The sequence below is a fragment of the Acanthaster planci genome, linkage group LG06 (assembly GCF_054643075.1).
Source record: "Acanthaster planci isolate LZ-2023a linkage group LG06, COTS_SCS, whole genome shotgun sequence".
NCBI lineage: Eukaryota > Metazoa > Echinodermata > Asteroidea > Valvatida > Acanthasteridae > Acanthaster > Acanthaster planci.
In genome coordinates this window covers 9507422-9527648 of record NC_141782.1, presented here as the reverse complement: position 1 = coordinate 9527648, position 20227 = coordinate 9507422, and the positions used below count along the sequence as shown (strand labels likewise).

Below are 20227 nucleotides of genomic sequence, written 5' to 3'. Positions count from 1 at the left end.
TTATTCATAGCCTCCTGTTCAAGCATACATTACAAACTAGCTGCGCGTAAGTGCTGGGCGCGGCGAACTGAAGTGCTGTACACTGTACATGTACTGTACATGTACTACTGAGAGAGCAGGGTGAGAGCTGGCCACAGTGGCGTAACGGGGTGCCCTCCCCCAATTTGAAATCTGTGAATAATCTCCGTCGAAATGAACTCCAGAAATTGACGTTTTAAGAGCAGATCATTTTGTTGTGGTGCATCTTTGAAAAAAAAGTGTGCACCTTCGCACCCCCCGGACATTTAGCCCTTCATAAAGTTACGCAACTGGCTATCAACAAACTGGCGGAAATGTGAGCTGGCATGTCACTTCAAGCGTGGCAGTGCGTGGCTCGGTAGACTTGAATCAAGTCGCACCTACGTTGCTCTTCCCTGATCAGCCATTCCTTCAGCCAGTACTGCAGTACGCACTATACATTGTCGTTGCGCTCGACTTGGCTGCTAGCATGAGGTTGCATGCCACAAAGTAAACTGCCATAGCCAACAGTGATAAATACCCGAACTTTAAAAAATCTGGAAAACTACTCACGAGTTTCTCAGGCGTTTGAGACGCACGTCAAATTAAAGCCCCGCTTTCTGATTTTTCATTTTCTTTTCAAATATCCATTCATTAATCGATGACTTCTGAAGACACTTTTTTCCACGGAAGGTCACCCCTAAAATGCAGCAGTCTTGAAGCCCCTCACCATTTTCAAATATCGATGCCTACAGTTCACGAAAAATAGACCGTAACTTTTCAGGCACCGATTTCTTCCAAATCTCACTCCGACGCAAGCTGGTATTCTCTTAATCTCTTTGCCCGCCTAAAGCTGTCATTTCTTCAAATCTTCAAGTTCATGGGCCACAAAATGCTCTATTTCGTAGAGAATTTGAGTGCATTACAAATTCTAATTTGGCCCGCGCAAGCAGTTTCCGGCCTATTTATTGGCCTGCATCCATATCCCTTATAAGACGCCCTCGTTTGATAGCTTTTACTGTGCAACGTATGTGTAAACGTGTGTCAACGTGTGATTTTGATGCATGGCCGAAAACGTGCCGAATGTTATTTCCACCGTGAATTTTCAAGTTTTCTCCGAACTACGAGTTTACTTTGCCTCATATACGGTTGTTTTCTATTTGATTATGTATAATGTGGATAAACTGCACATTTGCTAGGTAAGATCTAACTTGGAAACGCAATGAAATGAAGGACTCTATTTTTACGTCCGACTAAGGATAATAATCATTAAGTTAGAAGTTTCTTAGCGGCGCTTCCTCTGAAGTGGCACATTTTGAATTGTGTTCCCCTTCGAGCTACTCTCCCCAGTCCGAATCCAGGGTGGGATGTAACGTGGCCACGCCCCCCCAAAAAGAACTCGCAAAGACAAAGGTAATGAAAAGCGATTTAAAAAAAACAATGCCTTCCCCTTCCTTCCAAAAGCAAGTGGAATGCTGGAAAAGTACTTTGCTCTCACTTATTGCTAAAACAAAACACTAATGCGTTTTTGTGGCTAGTAATAGTCATGGAGAAATGTAAACAATAAGCCCATGCACTCGCAACCAATTTGGCGTATACAAGACCTCTCTGTCACACTGAACTGAATGCGGGTAACTGATTCCTACAAAAGTTTCACATTTAACAGTGGGCGTAGGTTTGAAGCTACAGTCCTGGACAAAAATTGTCAATACCCATACCCTTTCTAGGTCCCCCACTCCCCCGGTCAGTGCTGTCATCTCCGTCGAGCTGGAGCACATACCGCACAGTGAGCCCTTGAACGTTGAGAGGGGGCCTGGCAGTGAGGGCCCAACGAGATTTGGCTAGGATTGTAGATCTTCCTGGGAACCTCATCCCTTCCGTTTGCAACTTCGGCACAACCTCGTAGCCATAGGCGGAGATTATTGTAACGAGTTATTATGAGGTCGTTTGCAGTATACGATCGAGGGGTGGGGGTGGCAGAACAGACTTTAAAAAAAAGATTTTCCAGTTAATTGTCATCTGTAATCAAGTGGGCGTAACTAGGAAGCCTCCCCCCACCGGAAATTGGAGAAGGAAAAGGTCTGGTGCTGGTTCACCTGGGTCAGTGTTTTATCTGTGACCGAACCACCGAGTGCCTCCTCAAGAAAAAAGGGCCCGCCAAATGCCCTCCCCATAAAAATGTACCCCAGCTGCGCAATTTCTCATTATGGATAGGGGAAGATGGGGATAAAGCACGCAATCAATAAAACATGCAGTTGTAAAGTGCTGTTCGAATTTATTAACCAGAAAATATATCAGCCAAGGTTATAAGGTGTTTGGGAGAACATCAAAATGAATACTATTTGCAGTTCTGCGTTGGTTTTGGCGTAGAAATTTATCTTATGAGCACATCCTACAAGTTTTATCCTTATGAGCATTGTGAGTATTCTCGAAATGCCTGTAAATATCTCTCTATTCAACTGAATTGCCACTAGAAGACCGGGAGGGGGGGTCATTGGCACATGCTCCCTCTTCAGAATTTTTAAAGTTATTTTACTGATTTTTTTCTTTGTTCCATTTGTTCTCGACTGATTTATGACTTTCAACACAAAAATATACATCTTGATGGGAAAATATCTTCTCCCACCGGTCCCTGAATCAGGCAATTTTAACAAGCTGGCCCAACTTGTGGGCTTGGGGAAGGTACAACTGCTGGGGATGAGACGATGGGAATCTTGCCTCTTTCTCCTGATTCAAGCAGCCGAGTTGCTGAGTTGCTCCCATGGTGATGGCAGCAACCTTTACCCCCAGCTGACTTTGGTGAAGACCTGACAAATGCATTTTTCTCAACGCTGGCTGTTCTTTGGGTTTGGAGACTCTCGTTTTCATTTGTTCCTGCTGTGACTCTCTGATAGTACTGGTTTCTACTGATAGACTCTGAGGGGTATATTCTGTATCGGTGGGAAGGCTGACTTCCAAACCAAAGGATTGGCCGTGAGGATTTACAGTCTCCCCCTCAGGGGCTGCCCGAAGGATACTCCACTGTGTTTCACTTTGGAATGAGTTGTTTCAAGCTTTATTGCACTTGGTTCTGTAGCTGGTTCTGGCTTCTGTGGCATATGGAGTTGTAATTTGATAGATTTTTGCGTTCGTGAAGCAGTCGAGTCTTTACAGACTGTACTTTGCTTCTCTTCACTTGGCCCAACTGCAACAGTACTACATGTAGGTCCTTTTGGTGCATAGTGTATGGACAAAGCTGCGTCCTTTCACAGGTGAGAGAAGTCATTTGTTCTGCACTTTGGTTTTGATAAGGTTGGCCTGCAGCATGGGACTGCTGGCGTATATCCTTCTCTGCCACGGCCAATCTTGTCTGAATGTCACCAAGTTCTATCCCACTTCTGACACCACTAGAAGCTTCACTGGAGGTTCCACTGTTCAAGAAAACTATGCTATGTAGAAGGCATTCATTGACTCGAGGGACAAAAATGTACCCATTAATTAAAGTGGCTCATTCTTCAAATAACTTACCTTGATTTACTCGTGATATCAAAAAGCCCATTAAAACACGCAAAAATCTTCATTAAAAAGCCAAGAAAGCCCAGAAAGCCAAGAAATGTAGTTTCAAAGTTGAGTGGGATAGGTTTCGTGAGACAACATGCACTGTAAAAAAGCAATCAAAAAGCTTAGGCCAAGTACATTAAATCCACTTATAGATGTACATGTACACTGTTTAAAACAAGTCCGTTAAATAACAGTAGATTCTATTGTTAATCGGTATTACAGAAGTTGTTATTTTGGGATAGCACATTCTGCCATCAATTTTTGTCTGTATACTAACAGGAAATTCTAATATGGAAGTCTATTTAGGACACTGTCAGAAAAACAATTAATTCGTACGTACGGATTACTACAAAGTTATACGTACGGTTTTGTAAATAATGATGATCACATTCAAAATTCCGCCTTGTGCAGATTAGCATCCCCTCGTCAGTTGAAAAGAGCCATGCTGGTGGGGAGTGTTGCTTTGTTGGTAGGGCCGAACGCACACAACGCATGTATCTCATAGTCATTCGGGAACCAGCAAAGTGGAGTTCCTACCAAAGGAACCTCTATTGCTAGGAAATCGCGCCCTCTCTTGGTCCCGCTCGGGCCCAGTGAACTGAAGTTTAGTTATGTAATGCACATGTGGATTACTAATCCGTGCATACAAATTAATTTTTTTTCTTACCACGTTCTAAATACACTTCCTAGTGGTACGCGGTATTGGTACTTCCCTGTTTTTCCACGGTAAGTTTACGGTAGTTTTACCATAGAGCACAGTGGTTCAACCATGGAGAAATAAAACCCATGGTTCAACATACATGTACATGTACATGTTTGCTATATGTATTTACTATAGTGTTCCATGTGTGCCATCCGACGTCGCATTTTTCGACCGTCCGGGCGTCGCATTTTTTAACTTGCGTCGCCTTTCAATGTGAATAAGCCATTAATCATCAATGGTCAACCTTGGTCCAGCCGGACCTGACGTTGTTGACTTGGATGCTAAAAGTGTGCGTGCATATTTTTTTTTAATGATAATGGAAACGGCTAAATTAGCATGTATGCGTCGATTAACTGTGTGTAAATAAGTTAACAGCCCTTTAATGAGCCCGATTACTCGTGGAAGTTCACCTTGCTCAATTTGGTTTCTCACTTCTGCAAGCTTTTTGAGTGAAAAATGTCCCGGTACTGATGATTACTAGTTGCCACAAAAATCAAACCCAGTATAGTAGGCCCATTGTTTACTCTGGTTGGTATGGTAGTGCCATCTTGCAGACATGCTTCCCGAGGGAGCGTTTATCCCAACATGGTGTATAATTTACTTGAAAATGTAACTTCTCCTGGAAAAGAAATGTCACGCACCATAACTTTGAGAAATTTTACTTTTTCTTGGTTGAAAGAAGTTGTCAGCAATACAAAATCACGAAAGGTTTTCCGAAAACACTTTTTGAACCATTAAAAAATCTGTCCAGAGGAAGCCAAGACTAGTCTTATTTTTTTCATTACAGTAGTAGAAAGGCAATGGTCCGTGGTTCAGGCATTCCCCCCGGTGGAGGCCGTCTGGTCATGGGCTTGTTTGGGGGGTGGCTTGTGTTTATTACTCAACGAAATGATTTCCCAAGGTCTTGTGGACTGCATGTGGATTTGGGTTTGAAAAGTGTCACTGTTTGAAAAGGCTGTTTTGTCGTAGCTGCTGCTTCTTGATCGACCTTGGGGTTACACGTACATGTACATGCGTTTCTGTCTAATTTTCTTTTTTTCTGTGACAAATATTACCGTACATGTGAGAATCTCCACAATAGATAACTTCATTGTTTGTTAGACTAGTTTTCGAGTGTTTTATAATTAACTGGCGGTACCGGTGATGGACGAGATCCTGGCCTCCATAGGTCTTTCTGATGAAGTAATGAAAAATGCGACGCCGGTTAAAAAATGCGACGCCGGCTGAAAAATGCGACGCCGGCTGAAAAATGCGACGTCCGTCGAAAAATGCGACCATGGCACATACTGTGTGCACCAAATTGACTCACTCTTTCCATAAGCTTTCCAATGCAGCATGTAACAGCCGTATGACTTTATCATTACTGAGTCGTCGTTTGACGTGACCTGTATGCAGATTCGGTTGACGAATACACAAACATATAAAACTAAAAAGCTGGTAGGCCAACAACTGAAAAGTGTTACTTGTGTTAATAATAATACAAGTAGGCCTACAAGAAAAAGTTGCTCGTACGTGCAGAATTGCCTTAATGTCGTCATTTAGAGCTTAGAGTGGGACTGTTAAAAGTTGCATAGATTTGGTTCTATGAGCAAATCAACTCAAAGGTTCTGATCTTCATTCAGTCAGCTGCACCGACGTCGTTCGTAAAAGGGAGGCCTACAACGCTTGGTAGAACTGGCCTGGAAGGCGTGGCAGTCTGTGATAACACTCGGGTGAAGTTACATGTAGCACTGCAGTAACGAAGTGAGGTATATAAAATACATACAGGTGCTGCTTGTCACCCTATGCACGTCATAACCCCTGGTCTGGTCTGAAAAATTCTGTTTTCTAAGTGAATACTATGCCTCAATATTTTCACTTCTAAATTTGACTTTTAACTAGGCCATGTTTGATGTTACTAGTAATGCCTAGGTAGGTGCGACTTGTGCATGACTTTAGCCAGTGGGGGTGAACAACCCTAGGGCAACCAAGGTGAACACACTTTTGCCATACAAAGCAACGTAAAATGCACTGACCTATGGTCAAGCAAAGTCGCATCTGCTAATAAGCCAATTTCCCGTTCCGTTGTTGATATTAGCACCCCTGTGCAAGTACGTGAACAAAGCCAGAGGGGAACAGATTGTCTACCGGTACAACAATTACAATAGTGAGTATCCATTCGCTAAACATTACATAACGTCATGAATTTGTTCCCTCTGTTAAATCTTCTGAGCATGTGCACATGAAACGTGAAAAAGGCTTATACTATAAGCCTTTATAGGACACAAGTGTGAAATATGGAATAGCCACCAACTGACCAATCAAAGAGGAGAATCAAGACTCGGTGACATCATCCTGGCCACGAGAATATGTGATATACATGTACCGTACTTGCCGCGATCTACTGTACGTCCTACCTCCATGCTTTGTATAAAGACATTGGTAGCCTTGTCCCCGACTGGTGGATAATTGACCATCTAATTAATCAGAAAGTGGCCAATGATGTTATTATTATCTTGAACTTCACAGATAAAACATGACTATCAAACCACTTGAAGTAAAGTGTAGCATGTACATGTACATGTATGTGCCCTGCTTTTTTCCCATACCACATTATTCCCTTGTTAAGCAAACTGTGTGATTGGTTCAATAAGGTCCTACATAATGCATGAGCAGCTTTGACTTACCCATGCAGACAGATCTTGTACGCTACGAGAAGTTCTGTTTATAATTTTGGAACTGCTTGGTTTAAAAAACAGGATAGTTTGACCCCCCAGTCCACTCCATTCCATTTGCTGCCCCCCCCCCACTCTGGATTCGTTCTAGATGTTGCCTGTAAAGATGACGCAAAAGTGTAGATTTAACAGGCTGCAATGAGTAAAGTTTTTTTCCGAAAACCATAAACTTTAGGCTCATCATACAGTAATCTTCATTAAATCTTCAGAAAATGGGCAAACATTTAAAAATCCAAATAAGTTTTTACATTCTTAGTAAAAAGTAACTACAAGCTGCGTTGAGAGATTGTACAAGCTTCATTAAGCTAATTAAACGAAATCTTTAATGCTTTGGTTGTGTGTAAAGCTACACCTGACCATTTTCTGATTATCGCTTTGGTCTGGTGCAGTGAACCCATAATATCAATTCCAAATGCAATAGTGTAAGTATGCATTCATGTTTGTACATGCAGTGCAGTCACTTTGAGCTTTGATGTGACTGTGAAAGTATGAATTATTCGTTAACTCTTGTGCAGCTCTATCCTATGGGCCCTTAGCAAATTTGTGGTACCAAAAAAAATTGCCGCTTGAAATAGTAAAGAACATGAACATTAATGTATGCTTGAACGGGAGGCTATGAATAAATGGTCAATACGCATGCAAAGTGCCAAATTGTGACATCAACACTAATCTATGCACTACCACAAAATAAATAAGAGAGTGGGCCTCTTTGGTTCGTGTACATTTTGTTCATTTGTTTTTTTATTTGAAAACAAATAGCAAATGACCCAAAAAACCAAGTTGTTTTCCATTCTTCGATTTGAAAATGAAAATAAAAAAGGCGTTTTTCGATTAGAAAACAAAAATGAGGAAAAAGATAAGTCGTTTTTTGTTTTTATGTTGAAACAAAAAAAGCAAAAGTAATCTTGTTTTTTAAATTTCAGTTTATTCCCAATTTTGTAATTTCAAGGAGGTGTCATGGATGTCTCTGAGCGATTTTAAAGAGGAAAATTGCCTTTGTATGTTTGTATGGTTAAGGAGGAAACTAGAAAAATTGAGTCAACTGCAGAATGGAATATCACAAAATGAGATATTTTGTTTCTTCTGAAAACTAAATCATTCTATTTATCATTATTTATAAACAAGGTACTTTAAAGTCCATCGTAGAAATCATTTCTTGACAGCCGTCATAGAGGAAAATAAATTTAACCAAAAAAGATTTTTTATGAATCAAGTTAAAAAGTAAGAGTTACCACATTTCCCGATCAAAATAAATATTGCTTGCTCACCTTCCTAAATTATCCTGTCCTTGCTGTTGTTTATCTACCACAACAATAGAGTAACCCATCTTATTTGTGCGAGTAACAAGGACTCTATGGGTGCATTTGCGCGGTTACTCCTGTTAACACGAGTAGGATGCGTGATCATTACACTCGGGTGCAGGAGTATACTCCCCCAGTAGCGAGCTATACTCCCCCATTAGCGAGTATACTGTCGCTGAACCTTGGATTGTACTCCAGCTGTTTGATCACTCAGGAATATACTCCTGATAACAGGAGTAGCTCACTTGACCCATGGAGGAAGGAATGGACCCCATAATCACCCCTGTATTACATTCGGACATGGTGAGAATGCTAACCATGTCCAAAATGTTCATGTCGTCATCCCCCCATGGTAATCAGTCTACAGATTTCTGCATCTGCACCTCACAATATTCCACCTGACTTCTTTATTTTCAATGAAGGCAAGTCCTCGCGTGACCCAAACAATTAATTTTTTCTGGAAAGAAGTTGTAGTAAACATTTACCATGAATTAGTTTTCTCTGCAGAGGTTGATCACCACTAGGGTTTGAAGCTTTAATTAATGTTATAACTTTCACATCAATCAAAGTTTGTAACTTGATATCACACAGCTTTTGATTCCAAGTCATGGCTGCCCCAGGCAACCTGAGTATGGGTATGCTGCCCGATGAGTCCATACCTGCTACTAGGGTGGAGTTGACAGTGTCTTGCAGGTGAGTAAGCTTTAGTTGCACCGTCAAGTTTGTCCTGTAAAAATATTACTCTGGGTGTTGGGTGTCTTACATTCAGTGGCACACATGTATGTATCTGGTCTGTACTTTAAGAGCAAGTATTAAGGCATTTTGGACAGGTTTGCTGTCCAATTAGAGTATCTTCCATTGAATTGTACGTATGTGAACGAACAATAACCATTCTTTAATTGTTTTGTTGCAGAAATCTGCTGGATATGGACACTTTTTCCAAGTCGGATCCATGTGAGTACTAAGTTAAGTTAATACATGTAGCTTGCCATATGCACGTACAGTGTACTTGCACACATTCCTGTGTCTTCACTCATGTTGGTGTATACATAGTATGTGCCTGTTTCCTTACTCTGTCCTCTTCAACTGTCTCTGTGTGCCAAAATTCCTCCCTGTGAGCTGTATGGGCACAATAGAGGGCTTGCATGGAGTGCCCTCTCTGAGGATATGTTTTGTTATTTAGCTTTAACGAGAATGAATGCACAAAAGTTTTACTGGAGCCTATCCTAGAGGAAGACAGAAATGCCCTCTAACGTGACCACAGGCCCTCTATTAGTCATGTAACAGTGTATTTTTCTGTAATAAGGTCCAAACCTTTTGTTTTCACCCTAGTGTGTGTCATGTACACTCAACCTTTGGGACAGCTGAACTACAAAGAGGTAGGTATTATCCCTCAACTTGTACACTGATCTGTTTGCTGCAGACAAAATTTCGAATAAATCAGATAAAACTTCAAACGGACCACTTCCTGTTGTGCTCAAGGGTACACCCTACAACACCAACACCTGAATCATTCGCCTCACTCCAGTGGTTGAAGTCCGCGGTCTGGAAGTGGTTTCCAGTCAAGAAATTTGTTTTCAGGAACTTAATATGTTGGCTCAATTGTAACCCTTCTGTTTCTGGTACTTTTTCCCAGTATGGAAGAACAGAGGTGATCTGGAATACGCTGAATCCAAAATTTGTAACGAAGTTTGTCATTGATTATTTCTTTGAGGAAAAACAAATGCTCAAGTTTGAATTGTGAGTATATTTGCTTGGATTTTTGGATTTAAGTTTGTGAACAATTTGCATACAGGAAAGTTTTTGCACTTGCATGATTAAGATGGGAAGAAACTTCTTTCAACAACTCAGTTCTCAAGTGCTTGAAGTAGAAACTCAATTACTTGAAGTAGCATTCTACCTTTGACATTCAAGTCTACAATTATTTTGATTCCTACACAGGTATGATGTGGATTCCAAGAGCCCTGACCTGAGGAAGCATGTAAGCATGTCTGGACTCGGTGGTTAAAGTGTTGTATAGATCAAATTATATCTTTGTCAAAGAAGTGATTTTGACTAGGGGAAGGTTCAAGTGACAACTGTAGTTAATTATATAGTTTGACTAACACTGCCCGAACTATGGATGGTTTGAATTATCTAGTCCACCATTTGGGACCAGCAAGCCCAGGGTTATGGTCGCACCGCTGGTTATCCATATCCAATTTCATTTATCATTACATAGGGAACCATTCACATGAAAATAACTGTATGAGATTTCATTGATCATGTACGCTGTGAGATCCTCAGCCAATGGTGAAATGTAATGATGAGATAAAAAAAATTGACTGATTAGGGTTGTTCGAGTATAACAGAATTGTGCATGTACATTGTTAAAAAGCAATTGACCAATAGTCCAACTGTAGTTTGCACCTGAACTTGCCCTAGGCTTTCATAACAAGCAGCAAATGGAGAAAAAAAAGATGAACTGATCAAAAATAGACAAATTACTGAGCTTCTGTGATTGATTTTCTTAAAATGCTTTTATCCATCTACCTTAAAATCCTGATTGTTAACATTCCCTAAAATTTTTGCAATTTTTGTTGAATTTGAAAAATAAAGAAATAGAGACAAATTGTTTCCTTCTATAAGGTGTCATGCACTTACAACAGTGCTGCATGATAACTGTGGTGTGCAAGGAAATCTTGAAAGATTTTTATTGACAAGCGATTCCACCCACCTGTTTTCATCAGGACTTCCTGGGCAGTGCCACGTGCACTTTGGGTGAGATCATGGGGTCAAGAGGTTGCAAATTCACCAGGGCTCTGAGGTAAGGATGTTGATTTGACCGAAATAACTACAGGGCTTCTCCCCAGTTTAGTGGAAAGTTTCAGTTGTTTCCCTCAGTGTAAAACTTGTCAACTTTACTTTCTCTGATTATTTTGGACTCGTCAATGACTTCCTAAGCTTTATTTTGGTTGCGTTGAATTTTGTATACAGAGGACCCTCAAAGGATTGTGGCTTGATTACTATTAAAGGAGAAGAGCTGAGTGATTGTAGGGTGAGATATATCACTTTTTTAATAAGTTTCTTGAACCGCTTCATGCTGTAGGACGTGTATTTGTGCATGGGGATTTCCCCGTGTTGTTACATGTCCTTGAAAATTCTGTGCGTAGTACCAGATCACCCAAAACCTGGAAAGTTCCCATTGAGTTTGTACACAGACAGGTTGGAACTTGTCTGTGGAGGTCGAGCATGCGTGGAACCCTCAAGTGGCTGTGAGCCGCAGCTGGATTTTGTAGCAATTATCCCGCCTTGACATTGTCTCTGAGGTTCCTCCCCAAAACCGCTATGCAGTAAGAAATTTGGCAGAGTTCTTAAACAGATGACCAGTTGGCACTTGTAAAGTCCAACGTTGGAAAGGACTGGTTGTGGAATCTTGCCACTTTGAAAAGTCTTCATTTTTTGCCGAAAACATCAGTGCACCTGGGACAAAGTTGTCATGGAATTATGCCTTTGCCAAGTGGCTAAACCTGAGACTAATGGTACGAGTACTTTGATAATGCTGCTCTGTATCATTTTTTTAAAAACTGGTTAGCTGACTGTTAGTTGGAGATAATGCTTTACAAAAAAACCTGAACCATATAGGGAAACTAACTATGTGCTTAAAGAATTATTAAGGTTTTTCTTTTATTTCTTTCAAACAGGATCTGATAAACCTGCAGTTCAAAGGTGAAAATCTGGACAAGAAAGATTTATTTGGCAAATCGGATCCTTTCTTAGTCTTCCACAGATGTAATGAAGACGGAAGGTATGCTTGGTGTTTTTTTTATTCCCAAGAAATCCATCTTTCATTCCGGCTAAAGCCAGTGACTAATCAGTGTTTGATGTGTCATCTTGGTTTTTTTTTCAGTTTCACAATCTGTCACAAGACAGAATACATCAAGAATACATTGAAGCCTAAGTGGAGATCCTTTAGCATCATGTTGAGAATGCTGTGCAATGCAGATCTACACAGAACCATCATGGTTGAGTGCTACGACTGGAATCGTAATGGCAGGTTTGTTTTTTTCAAACATAAAATAAGAATTGATCTCTTAAAACATCTCTTGATGTTTAGCTTTCTGCTTTGAAGACCGATGGTTAATTTCACCTGATTTTTAGGAAGTCTTGTGTCTAGTGTACTTGTTATAAAAGCTTCGGATTTCATATTATATCATGGAGCCTAATAAGATATCTTTGAACATAGTTTCATCACAAATTGCGTTGCTTTCGTGATTGCATGAGTCTGAAGTTTCCATTAATTTTCTCCTCTCTAGCCACAATCTAATTGGTACCTTTGAAACAAGTGTGACTGCATTGTCAAAAGGACCTGGCCATTCCAATGTTTATCCGGTAAGTCTAACAACATGAACAAGAGCAAGGGGTCCGTTTGCAGATTACGTGTAGGTGCTCACAAAAAGTCCAAACAGGAAATAGGTGTATGGGGGAGAGAGGGTTTTTTTAATGGTTGCATCTCCCGCCATGTGGATAATTTTTCTTAGTTAAGCCTGCGACTTTGGATGTTTTTCTAAGTCCTTCTGGGAGGTTGTCAGAAAACTTTGAATTGTTTTCTCGCTTTGAAAATTAACATTGTATTAAGCACTTGCTGCCGGTTGGTTCGAAAAATGCAGTGCACATAATCTGGACTTTTTCAAGATTTTCAGTTTTCGAAATTCTTCAAAAATATCTCATTTCAATTAATGGACGTTTACACCCATACAAATTACTGTCTGGTTGCTACTCTAGTCTGACAGACAAAATCTATTGACGCCCGAGTACTTCAGCCAGGCCTGCAGCTTTGTAAAAAGAGCCCAGATTGTGCGGTGTTATGTAACTTTCTTTTGTTCACGAACCTGGCACAGTGCGCTGCTGACCTCTTTTCAATTGGGCCAGATTAGTGTGCAGCAGTGCTGTGTGGCTCATCACTGCGGTGGTGGAGCGCTTTTGTCCCCGGTGCTAATCTGTTCGCACTAAATGCCCCAAACCGTGGTGTACTGTTTCAAAACAAGGCTGGATTATCTCCACTATTGAGAGTGAAAAAATGTCTGTAATGCCCAGCAGTCTGGTCTTTTGTTCGGAGTACGGTCTTTTGTTACAAGACCCAGTTCCCTTTGTCCGATTTCGGATAATCCGGCCACGCGTATAAAGCATACGTGTCCATTACCAGAAACCCCGGCAGCAAATGGTTAAAGAAAAGAGAAACAGTGAAAAGAAGTTTTGAAGAAGTATGTCCTCATGATATTGAAACTGATGTATTCCCAGGTCCTCAGAGGAGTGGAACCGTGCAATTCCTGAAACTCCAGATAATCCTAAACATTAGTTTAGTTTGTTGTGCACTCAACTAACAATCCACTGGGCCTTTTCTTGTGTCTTACTTGTAGTTGATTCATCCGAAGAAGCAGGCCAAGAAGAAGTCGTATCACAACTCTGGTCTGATCACCCTCTTGAGCTGTAAAATTGAGCCTCAGTATTCTTTCTTGGATTACATCCGGGGAGGTTGTCAACTCGCCTTCACTGTCGCTATTGATTTCACTGCCTCAAATGGTATGTCTGTCGGTTTACTTGAAGGGAAGGGGACAAGGGCAAGGTGTAGTCTTTGTTAAAAGTGCTCATACTGCTCATCGGCCAGTCAAGTGCTGTTCTTCTGTCTGTGACCTACAGTGCTGGTGGTTTTTTGAGAGTGTGCATTCAATTGAGTCACTTCATCAGACAGAGAAACACGAGTTGATACTTCAGCACTTCTGCACTGCATACCGACACGACATAAATACTCTCTCTTGAAAAAGTCAATTCGTAATGAAGAACATTACCTATGATCCAGGCAGTCGGAGAATGGATGCATGCGGTCCTGTATGTGACCTCACTGCCAAGCAGGGCCGTTTGTCTTCTTACTTACATCTTGTTTGCTCAGAAATGTTAAGGATGTATTGATGAGCAACTGGCTATTTGGTGCAGCATGTGTTTTTTGTCTTACTTCAAGCCTAGCACAGTGATTTGGAAATAAGAAACAACAATTGTAGTTTGATGAAGATTTCAAGGTTACTGTTTTTAAATTTTGTTTTTTGTCCAATTTACATAGCTTATATTTCTTTGAAATTTTCAAGTCTTGATACCATTCTGTTGTGGCACTTCTAGGGGATCCTAGACAGCCCACATCCCTGCATTACGTCAATCCCTACCAGCCTAATGATTACTTAAGAGCTTTGAGGGCAGTGGGTGAGGTCATTCAGGACTATGACCACGACAAACTCTTCCCAGCTCTCGGCTTCGGTGCCAGGGTACCACCCAGCAACCAGGTCCAGCATGAATTCTTCTTGGTAAGAACAAGTCTCAGTTTTCTCCTTCAATTTTCCACTGGCATGTCATTCTTTACCATTTTCATGTGTTGCTCGTTCTCGCTCTGGTATCACTTATCGGATTGTGGAGGCCTGCTTTTTCTGGTGTTTGTAGGTTTGTTTTTTTATCTGGCACATTTTCTCTCAATACCTGTATTACTATATAAATCTTTCACCCGTGCTCCTCTTCACCTATAAGGATTCCACCAGATGTGAGTTTAGAATCTAGATTGACTGAAGATTACACACTTTTGCCCTTGCAGAATGGCAGTTTGACAGATCCCATGTGTGTTGGCATAGAGGGAGTAATTGCAGCCTATCAACAAGCCTTGTCTACAGTCATGCTCTATGGCCCTACTCTCTTTGCACCAATCATTAACCACGTTGCAAGGTTGTTCTTTACCCTTTTTCCACCACAAATTACCACTCGCTGAAGGTGTTATTCCACAATGGACTTGCCCCAGCTGTGGTATTATCTTCAGCCCAAACACCAACTTTTTAAAACAACAAGATACCCCAATTGCAGTGCTTTAAAAATTGGACAGTGCAAATGCTGCCTTGGTGATCATTTTTTTCAAGATTTGTGTGACATTTGCGTGTTGTACTGCATTTTCAATTGTTTAAAACTATATGACAATGTCACAGAGCCGTATTTGCTACAGTACCCATAGCGGTGACCCATGGCTACAGCCCATGGCCGATTGAGGGCTCCATACCTGCTCAACCTCCATGAACTAATTTGAGCTTCTTTACGTGTACCAACTCAATGGGAAGTGCTCCAGTTTACATGGGGACGAGTATATGCCATGTGGTTCTGCATGACATTATTTGCCAGAATGTGTTTAAACATCTGCGTGCCACGGCACAGGTGATCCTTGTGCATTTACAAATCATCCGGTGTGAAGTGGTAAACCCACACTACCCCAGATCTGATACACACGTGGTTACTGTATGTAGGACCTGTAGAGTCCAGTTTTGTTTGCTCATCCCAACACATCACTGATTTATTTGCTGCTTCAAGTCTACGTCCACATCGAAAGCAAACATGTTACTGGTTAACGGTGAGCAAATCTGATTGAATCTGGAGCGTAGGAGAGCCTGTCTGACCTCCTTTTTTCCTCATTCACTTTAATACCGGTAGATTTGCCTCCGCTAGGCAAGACGGCTCTGAGTATTTCGTTCTTCTCATTATCACCGATGGCTGCATCTGTGATATGGACAACACCAAGGAAGCTATTGTCACTGTAAGTCACAGCTTTACAAACCAACTTTAAAAAAGCTAGCTTTATTAATTTTTGTACCACTTTCACACTTGTACAAGAGTCATTTCCATAAGGAGGTGATATGCTGCAATTCTGCACCACAAAATGAGAAGCACTCTGGTTTGTTTCAGAGTTCATGTACAGCTTTTGATAATATGGTACGTGTATTGTACAATATAAATTATTGTCAGTGTTATCTTCACATTCAACCGACCAAGGCCCTTCTCATTTCTTTTTTTTTCCAGGCTGCACAACTCCCCATGTCAATCATTATTGTCGGCGTTGGTAAAGAAGACTTTTCTAGTAAGTGAACTTGCATGTAATATCCTGTTTGAATCTTGCAGCTTTCAGTCAAGTTGATGTAATTGACGAGCATGTAATCCTGAATACTGTTTTTGTTGCAGAAATGGAGGAGTTGGACGGTGATGAGGTCAGGGTTTCGTCCAGAGGGCGGAAAGCAGAACGAGACATTGTGCAGGTCAGTGTGTGAAAAGGTAGAAGATACCCGGTCACTAAAGGATGTCCAGTCTGAATTAAACTAAATTTCAAATTTAGTACTTCAAGACTTTGCAGCTTGTTGTGACAGTTTTCCCCCATTGGAGAATACTTGCATTGGAAAAATCAAATTGTCCAAGGAAGCATGTCAATAAGAAAATCAGCTCAGGAATTGAATGTGTTAGACCATTCACTGGCATTTACATAAAGTCTTGGAGGGTTTAGCTATCAATGGAATCAATAGCTTTGCCCCCTTGCCACATTGGGAGTCCAATCTACCAGCTTTCCCCAGCTAGTATGGTGGTGGAGTGGCCAAAGCATCTGCGCAATTCAAAGCAGCAATCCTGCCAGAGCTTCAAAATATTTTCCCTGCAAGCTCTTAGACAGCATCAAGCTTGCATAGAAATATCCCATCGATGTCTTATTTGACAATTCTGGTGACCCCTTGACAATGATTACCCCAGTTTTTACTGCCATTGGTGGGGGCCACTGCAGATGACAGTTTTACCATGCTCACTTGATTTGTCCATACATTACCTGTAAAATTACATTGAAGAAGGGCAGAAAGCCAGCTCTGGAGTCTCTTTAGTTGAGTTCGGGTGGTTTGTTCTCGTATGTTCATGAACAGCTCGATTTGTTGTTCATGGGTCGGCCGCTCGAATGATGGGAACGTACATGAACAACTATTTATTTGTAGCAAGCAACATGCAACATGGTGGCGTCCTTGTGCATTCTTCAAGAGTTAATGGGCTTACTTCTTTTCCATTAAAAAAAATTGATTTCTGTCATGGAAAATTTTTAATGTTTAAATTCTGCAAAACTCTCTATTGTCTCCAGCTTTGTAAGCCATCTCGATAGTTTTTGCTACTTTTCAAAAATCAAACCTCACAAATTTTTCTGTGTGTTTGTGTAAACCCTGATGAGGAGGTGGTGTGTGAGCCTGTTCCGAGAACGGTGTTCTTGTGTCGTGTTCCCGCCATTCAAGCACGAGAACACGAAACCCGTGGCAAGAACAGGCCGCCCGAACTCGACCTTTAAGACTGGTAAAGTGTCTAGCTTGTGTTACCCACCCGCAAATGCATCAAATAAGAAACTAATACCCCACGCAATAACTGAACTCCAAACTGACTTGCTTCCATCTTCATTCAGTTTGTGCCGTTCAGAGACTTTGAGGGGGAAGGGAATAAGATCCTGAGCCAGGCACGTCTTGCCAAGGAAGTCCTGTATGAGATTCCAGAGCAGATCACCTCCTACATGAAGAGCAGGAATATTAAGCCTGGTGCACCGCCTTCTCCCAGTCTAGCCAGTCACCAGAGTTTCCAGGCCAGATATTGAAAGTTGGATTGAAAACAAAAATCCAGTTGTAGTTTGTGTAAAGGATAGACTCAGTCTTTCACACCTGCATGATGACTCCCTGCAAAAAAAGTTGTACATAGATGTTTTTATTTAGGAAACCAATGAGACTGAATGATAATATTCTGTGTAGTAAAACTTGGGCACCATGTACGTTGTATGGCCTAATTACTGATGGTGCAATCTGTGTTTGCCTTGTGGAACCAGAATAATTTTTTCAAAAACAGACATTATGAATGAAACTGCCCATAGATATTCTACAGAAAGGATATTACAATGTATTCCTCGTTGAACACTAAAACTGAAACTCATTTAAATAAAGTAACTGATAGAATAACTGTTCTTGTCGGCATTCCTTTAACCGAGTAAGGAAACTATGTGATTTGAAACATTAAACTAACAACTGAAAAGAATAGTGCAGTTCTCAATTATGTTTTATTAAGGAGTATTGTTAAAATCTGTTAGAAATAAATTATATAATAAAAACAGCTTTAACTGCTTTCTGATTGGAGCTACTAAAATAAAAAAATTACAATGTATAAAGGGCCTAATGCTCCTATACTGAAAATTATGTTATGAAAACAATTTAGAATTGTGAGATTTGTTTATATGCTTTCTTATCAACATATTGGCCGAGTGTAAGTGTGCAAGTGAAATATTTTTGAATTTAATAGTTCTATGCAATAAGTATGATTCACAAAATTTTGTGTGCAATTATATCCTTAACTGAAGGTTTATCAGTAATATTACAGACCTAGTTTGCCGTACATTGTGTATGGTGCAATGTTGATGTAAAACATATCATCAGTTGATATTAATACAAGTGGTTTGTGGGGAAATAGTGGAAACAATGACCCAGAAAATGATAAGGACTAGAGGCGAAGCTGAGGGAGATAGTCCAAATGATCCAACACTGAGGGATCATTAATTTTTCCTACTTTTTTTTTCTTGTTTGTTTTACTATACATGTACGCTATAAATATTCCTCAGGTAGCTTAGACAGTTCGGCGAGACAAAAGCAAGTTAATGTTGTGTCATGCAATAACCTTTACATTCACACAAACATTGAATTCATTTTTGAAAGTTGAAAATGCAACTCTAAAAGTTTTAAATGGAACAAAGCTTGACACATTTAACTCCACTTTAACAAAGATCAAGGTTAATGACAGCATCTGAATGCTCTGTACAGTACCTATCCATTGATATCAACTGGTACAACTGTTCCTATAACTGGTGTTTGTAGTGTGCTCTTGAAGTACACATGCTGTAAAATGTTGTGCTGTACTGGCACAACTCTGAGGCTGCATCTGTAAAGTGTGTGACAATTCTTCTCTGGAAAATTTGTAAAAAGTATCACGTGGTTGAGTACCTGAAGTAGACCAATGAAATGCAGCCACTGCCTGATGAATATTTATGAGGTTCACTGTTTAAAAATTTTTAGATGTGTTTTGAAAGCAAAGTTTTGTCTTAGAATATTATTTCTCCAGCATTTTGAATTGTTTGGTTTGGCAGGTACTTTCGTTGTTCTGTGGTTGTTTCAGGGATGAAGAAATTTTTATGCCAAGATCTGTAAATGACTTTATTTTCAGGTGGAATCTCAGTAAAAGAAAATATTTGGTCACTTGTAATTATTTCAGAAGTCGCTGTAGTTGTAGTGATAGCTTTAATTTTCCATTTTAACATAACTGGGAAATACTGTTTTAATTGTTGTAAACAACATTTTCTGTCAGTTTTCATATGCGTTTCAATGAAATAAAGTTGTTGGCAAAAGTGCGTAGTTTCTGATATACTGTAATTTATTGACTGTGTAACACTAAAGTAATTGCCGAGCATTTGCTGAGACGGTCTTACCGCCTCCCTACCACACATACATGTACTTTCTGTCCTATCAATAGTTAGCACATCAAGGAAAGCATAAAAATTCATTTTTCCCTTTCAGATCACACTGTTAAATGCTGAATGAAGTAAACTTGCAAAAGTTGATTTGAATTAATACTTAATACTTGTAACAAGGAAATCCATCAGAAGTTTTTTGCCACTGATTGACACTACTTTGTGCTCGAATAGTGAACCACAATTTTTTTTTTCCTCTTGGGACAGGCAAAATCCATTTGGGACATCAGAATCGGTAAATTGGAATCATGGTTAAAAACTTTAAAACTTCCAAATAAAGCAAGTCCCCCAATGGGGACATGTTGCCTGTTTAGAAATTGACCCGTTTTAAGTTCAGAAATCGAAAGCCCCAAATTTTTCAAAACGGTATAATACACCACTTACTGGGGGGAAAGGGGATAAGGATTCAACATACGAACAATATTTGGATAATTGTTTTCACCAGACCATCAACTTCACCTGCACCATTTTGAAATTTCAACCAGGGTACAAACTTAACAAAAAATTCCCATGTTTTCCACTGAACGAGATACATACAAGAACTTTTTATTTTCTTCATGCTTCGTTTTTAGTGGTCGGTGTTTCCCTTTTTTCCACAGTAGGTTTACGGTAGTTT

At 40.3% G+C, this 20227-nt stretch overlaps 1 protein-coding gene across 2 annotated transcripts; it reads left to right on the top strand.

Moving 5' to 3' along the window:
- The first annotated feature begins 5627 nt into the window (after positions 1-5627).
- LOC110975698 (copine-8-like) lies at positions 5628-19491 on the top strand. 2 transcript variants are annotated; one of them, XM_022228401.2, is made up of 19 exons: positions 5628-5983; positions 6318-6386; positions 8847-8948; positions 9169-9209; positions 9588-9634; positions 9892-9995; positions 10197-10236; positions 10985-11061; positions 11232-11292; positions 11939-12042; positions 12145-12291; positions 12551-12626; positions 13655-13817; positions 14409-14590; positions 14872-14999; positions 15750-15852; positions 16116-16173; positions 16275-16348; positions 17515-19491. In XM_022228401.2, the coding sequence occupies exons 3-19, from the start codon at positions 8863-8865 to the stop codon at positions 17698-17700; spliced, it is 1677 nt and encodes a 558-aa protein (XP_022084093.2). In that variant the 5' UTR covers positions 5628-5983; positions 6318-6386; positions 8847-8862; the 3' UTR covers positions 17701-19491. The 2 variants fall into 2 exon arrangements, with proteins under 2 accessions (XP_022084093.2, XP_022084092.2); XM_022228400.2 differs by having other exon boundaries at positions 5629-5988.
- Positions 19492-20227: the final 736 nt, after the last annotated feature.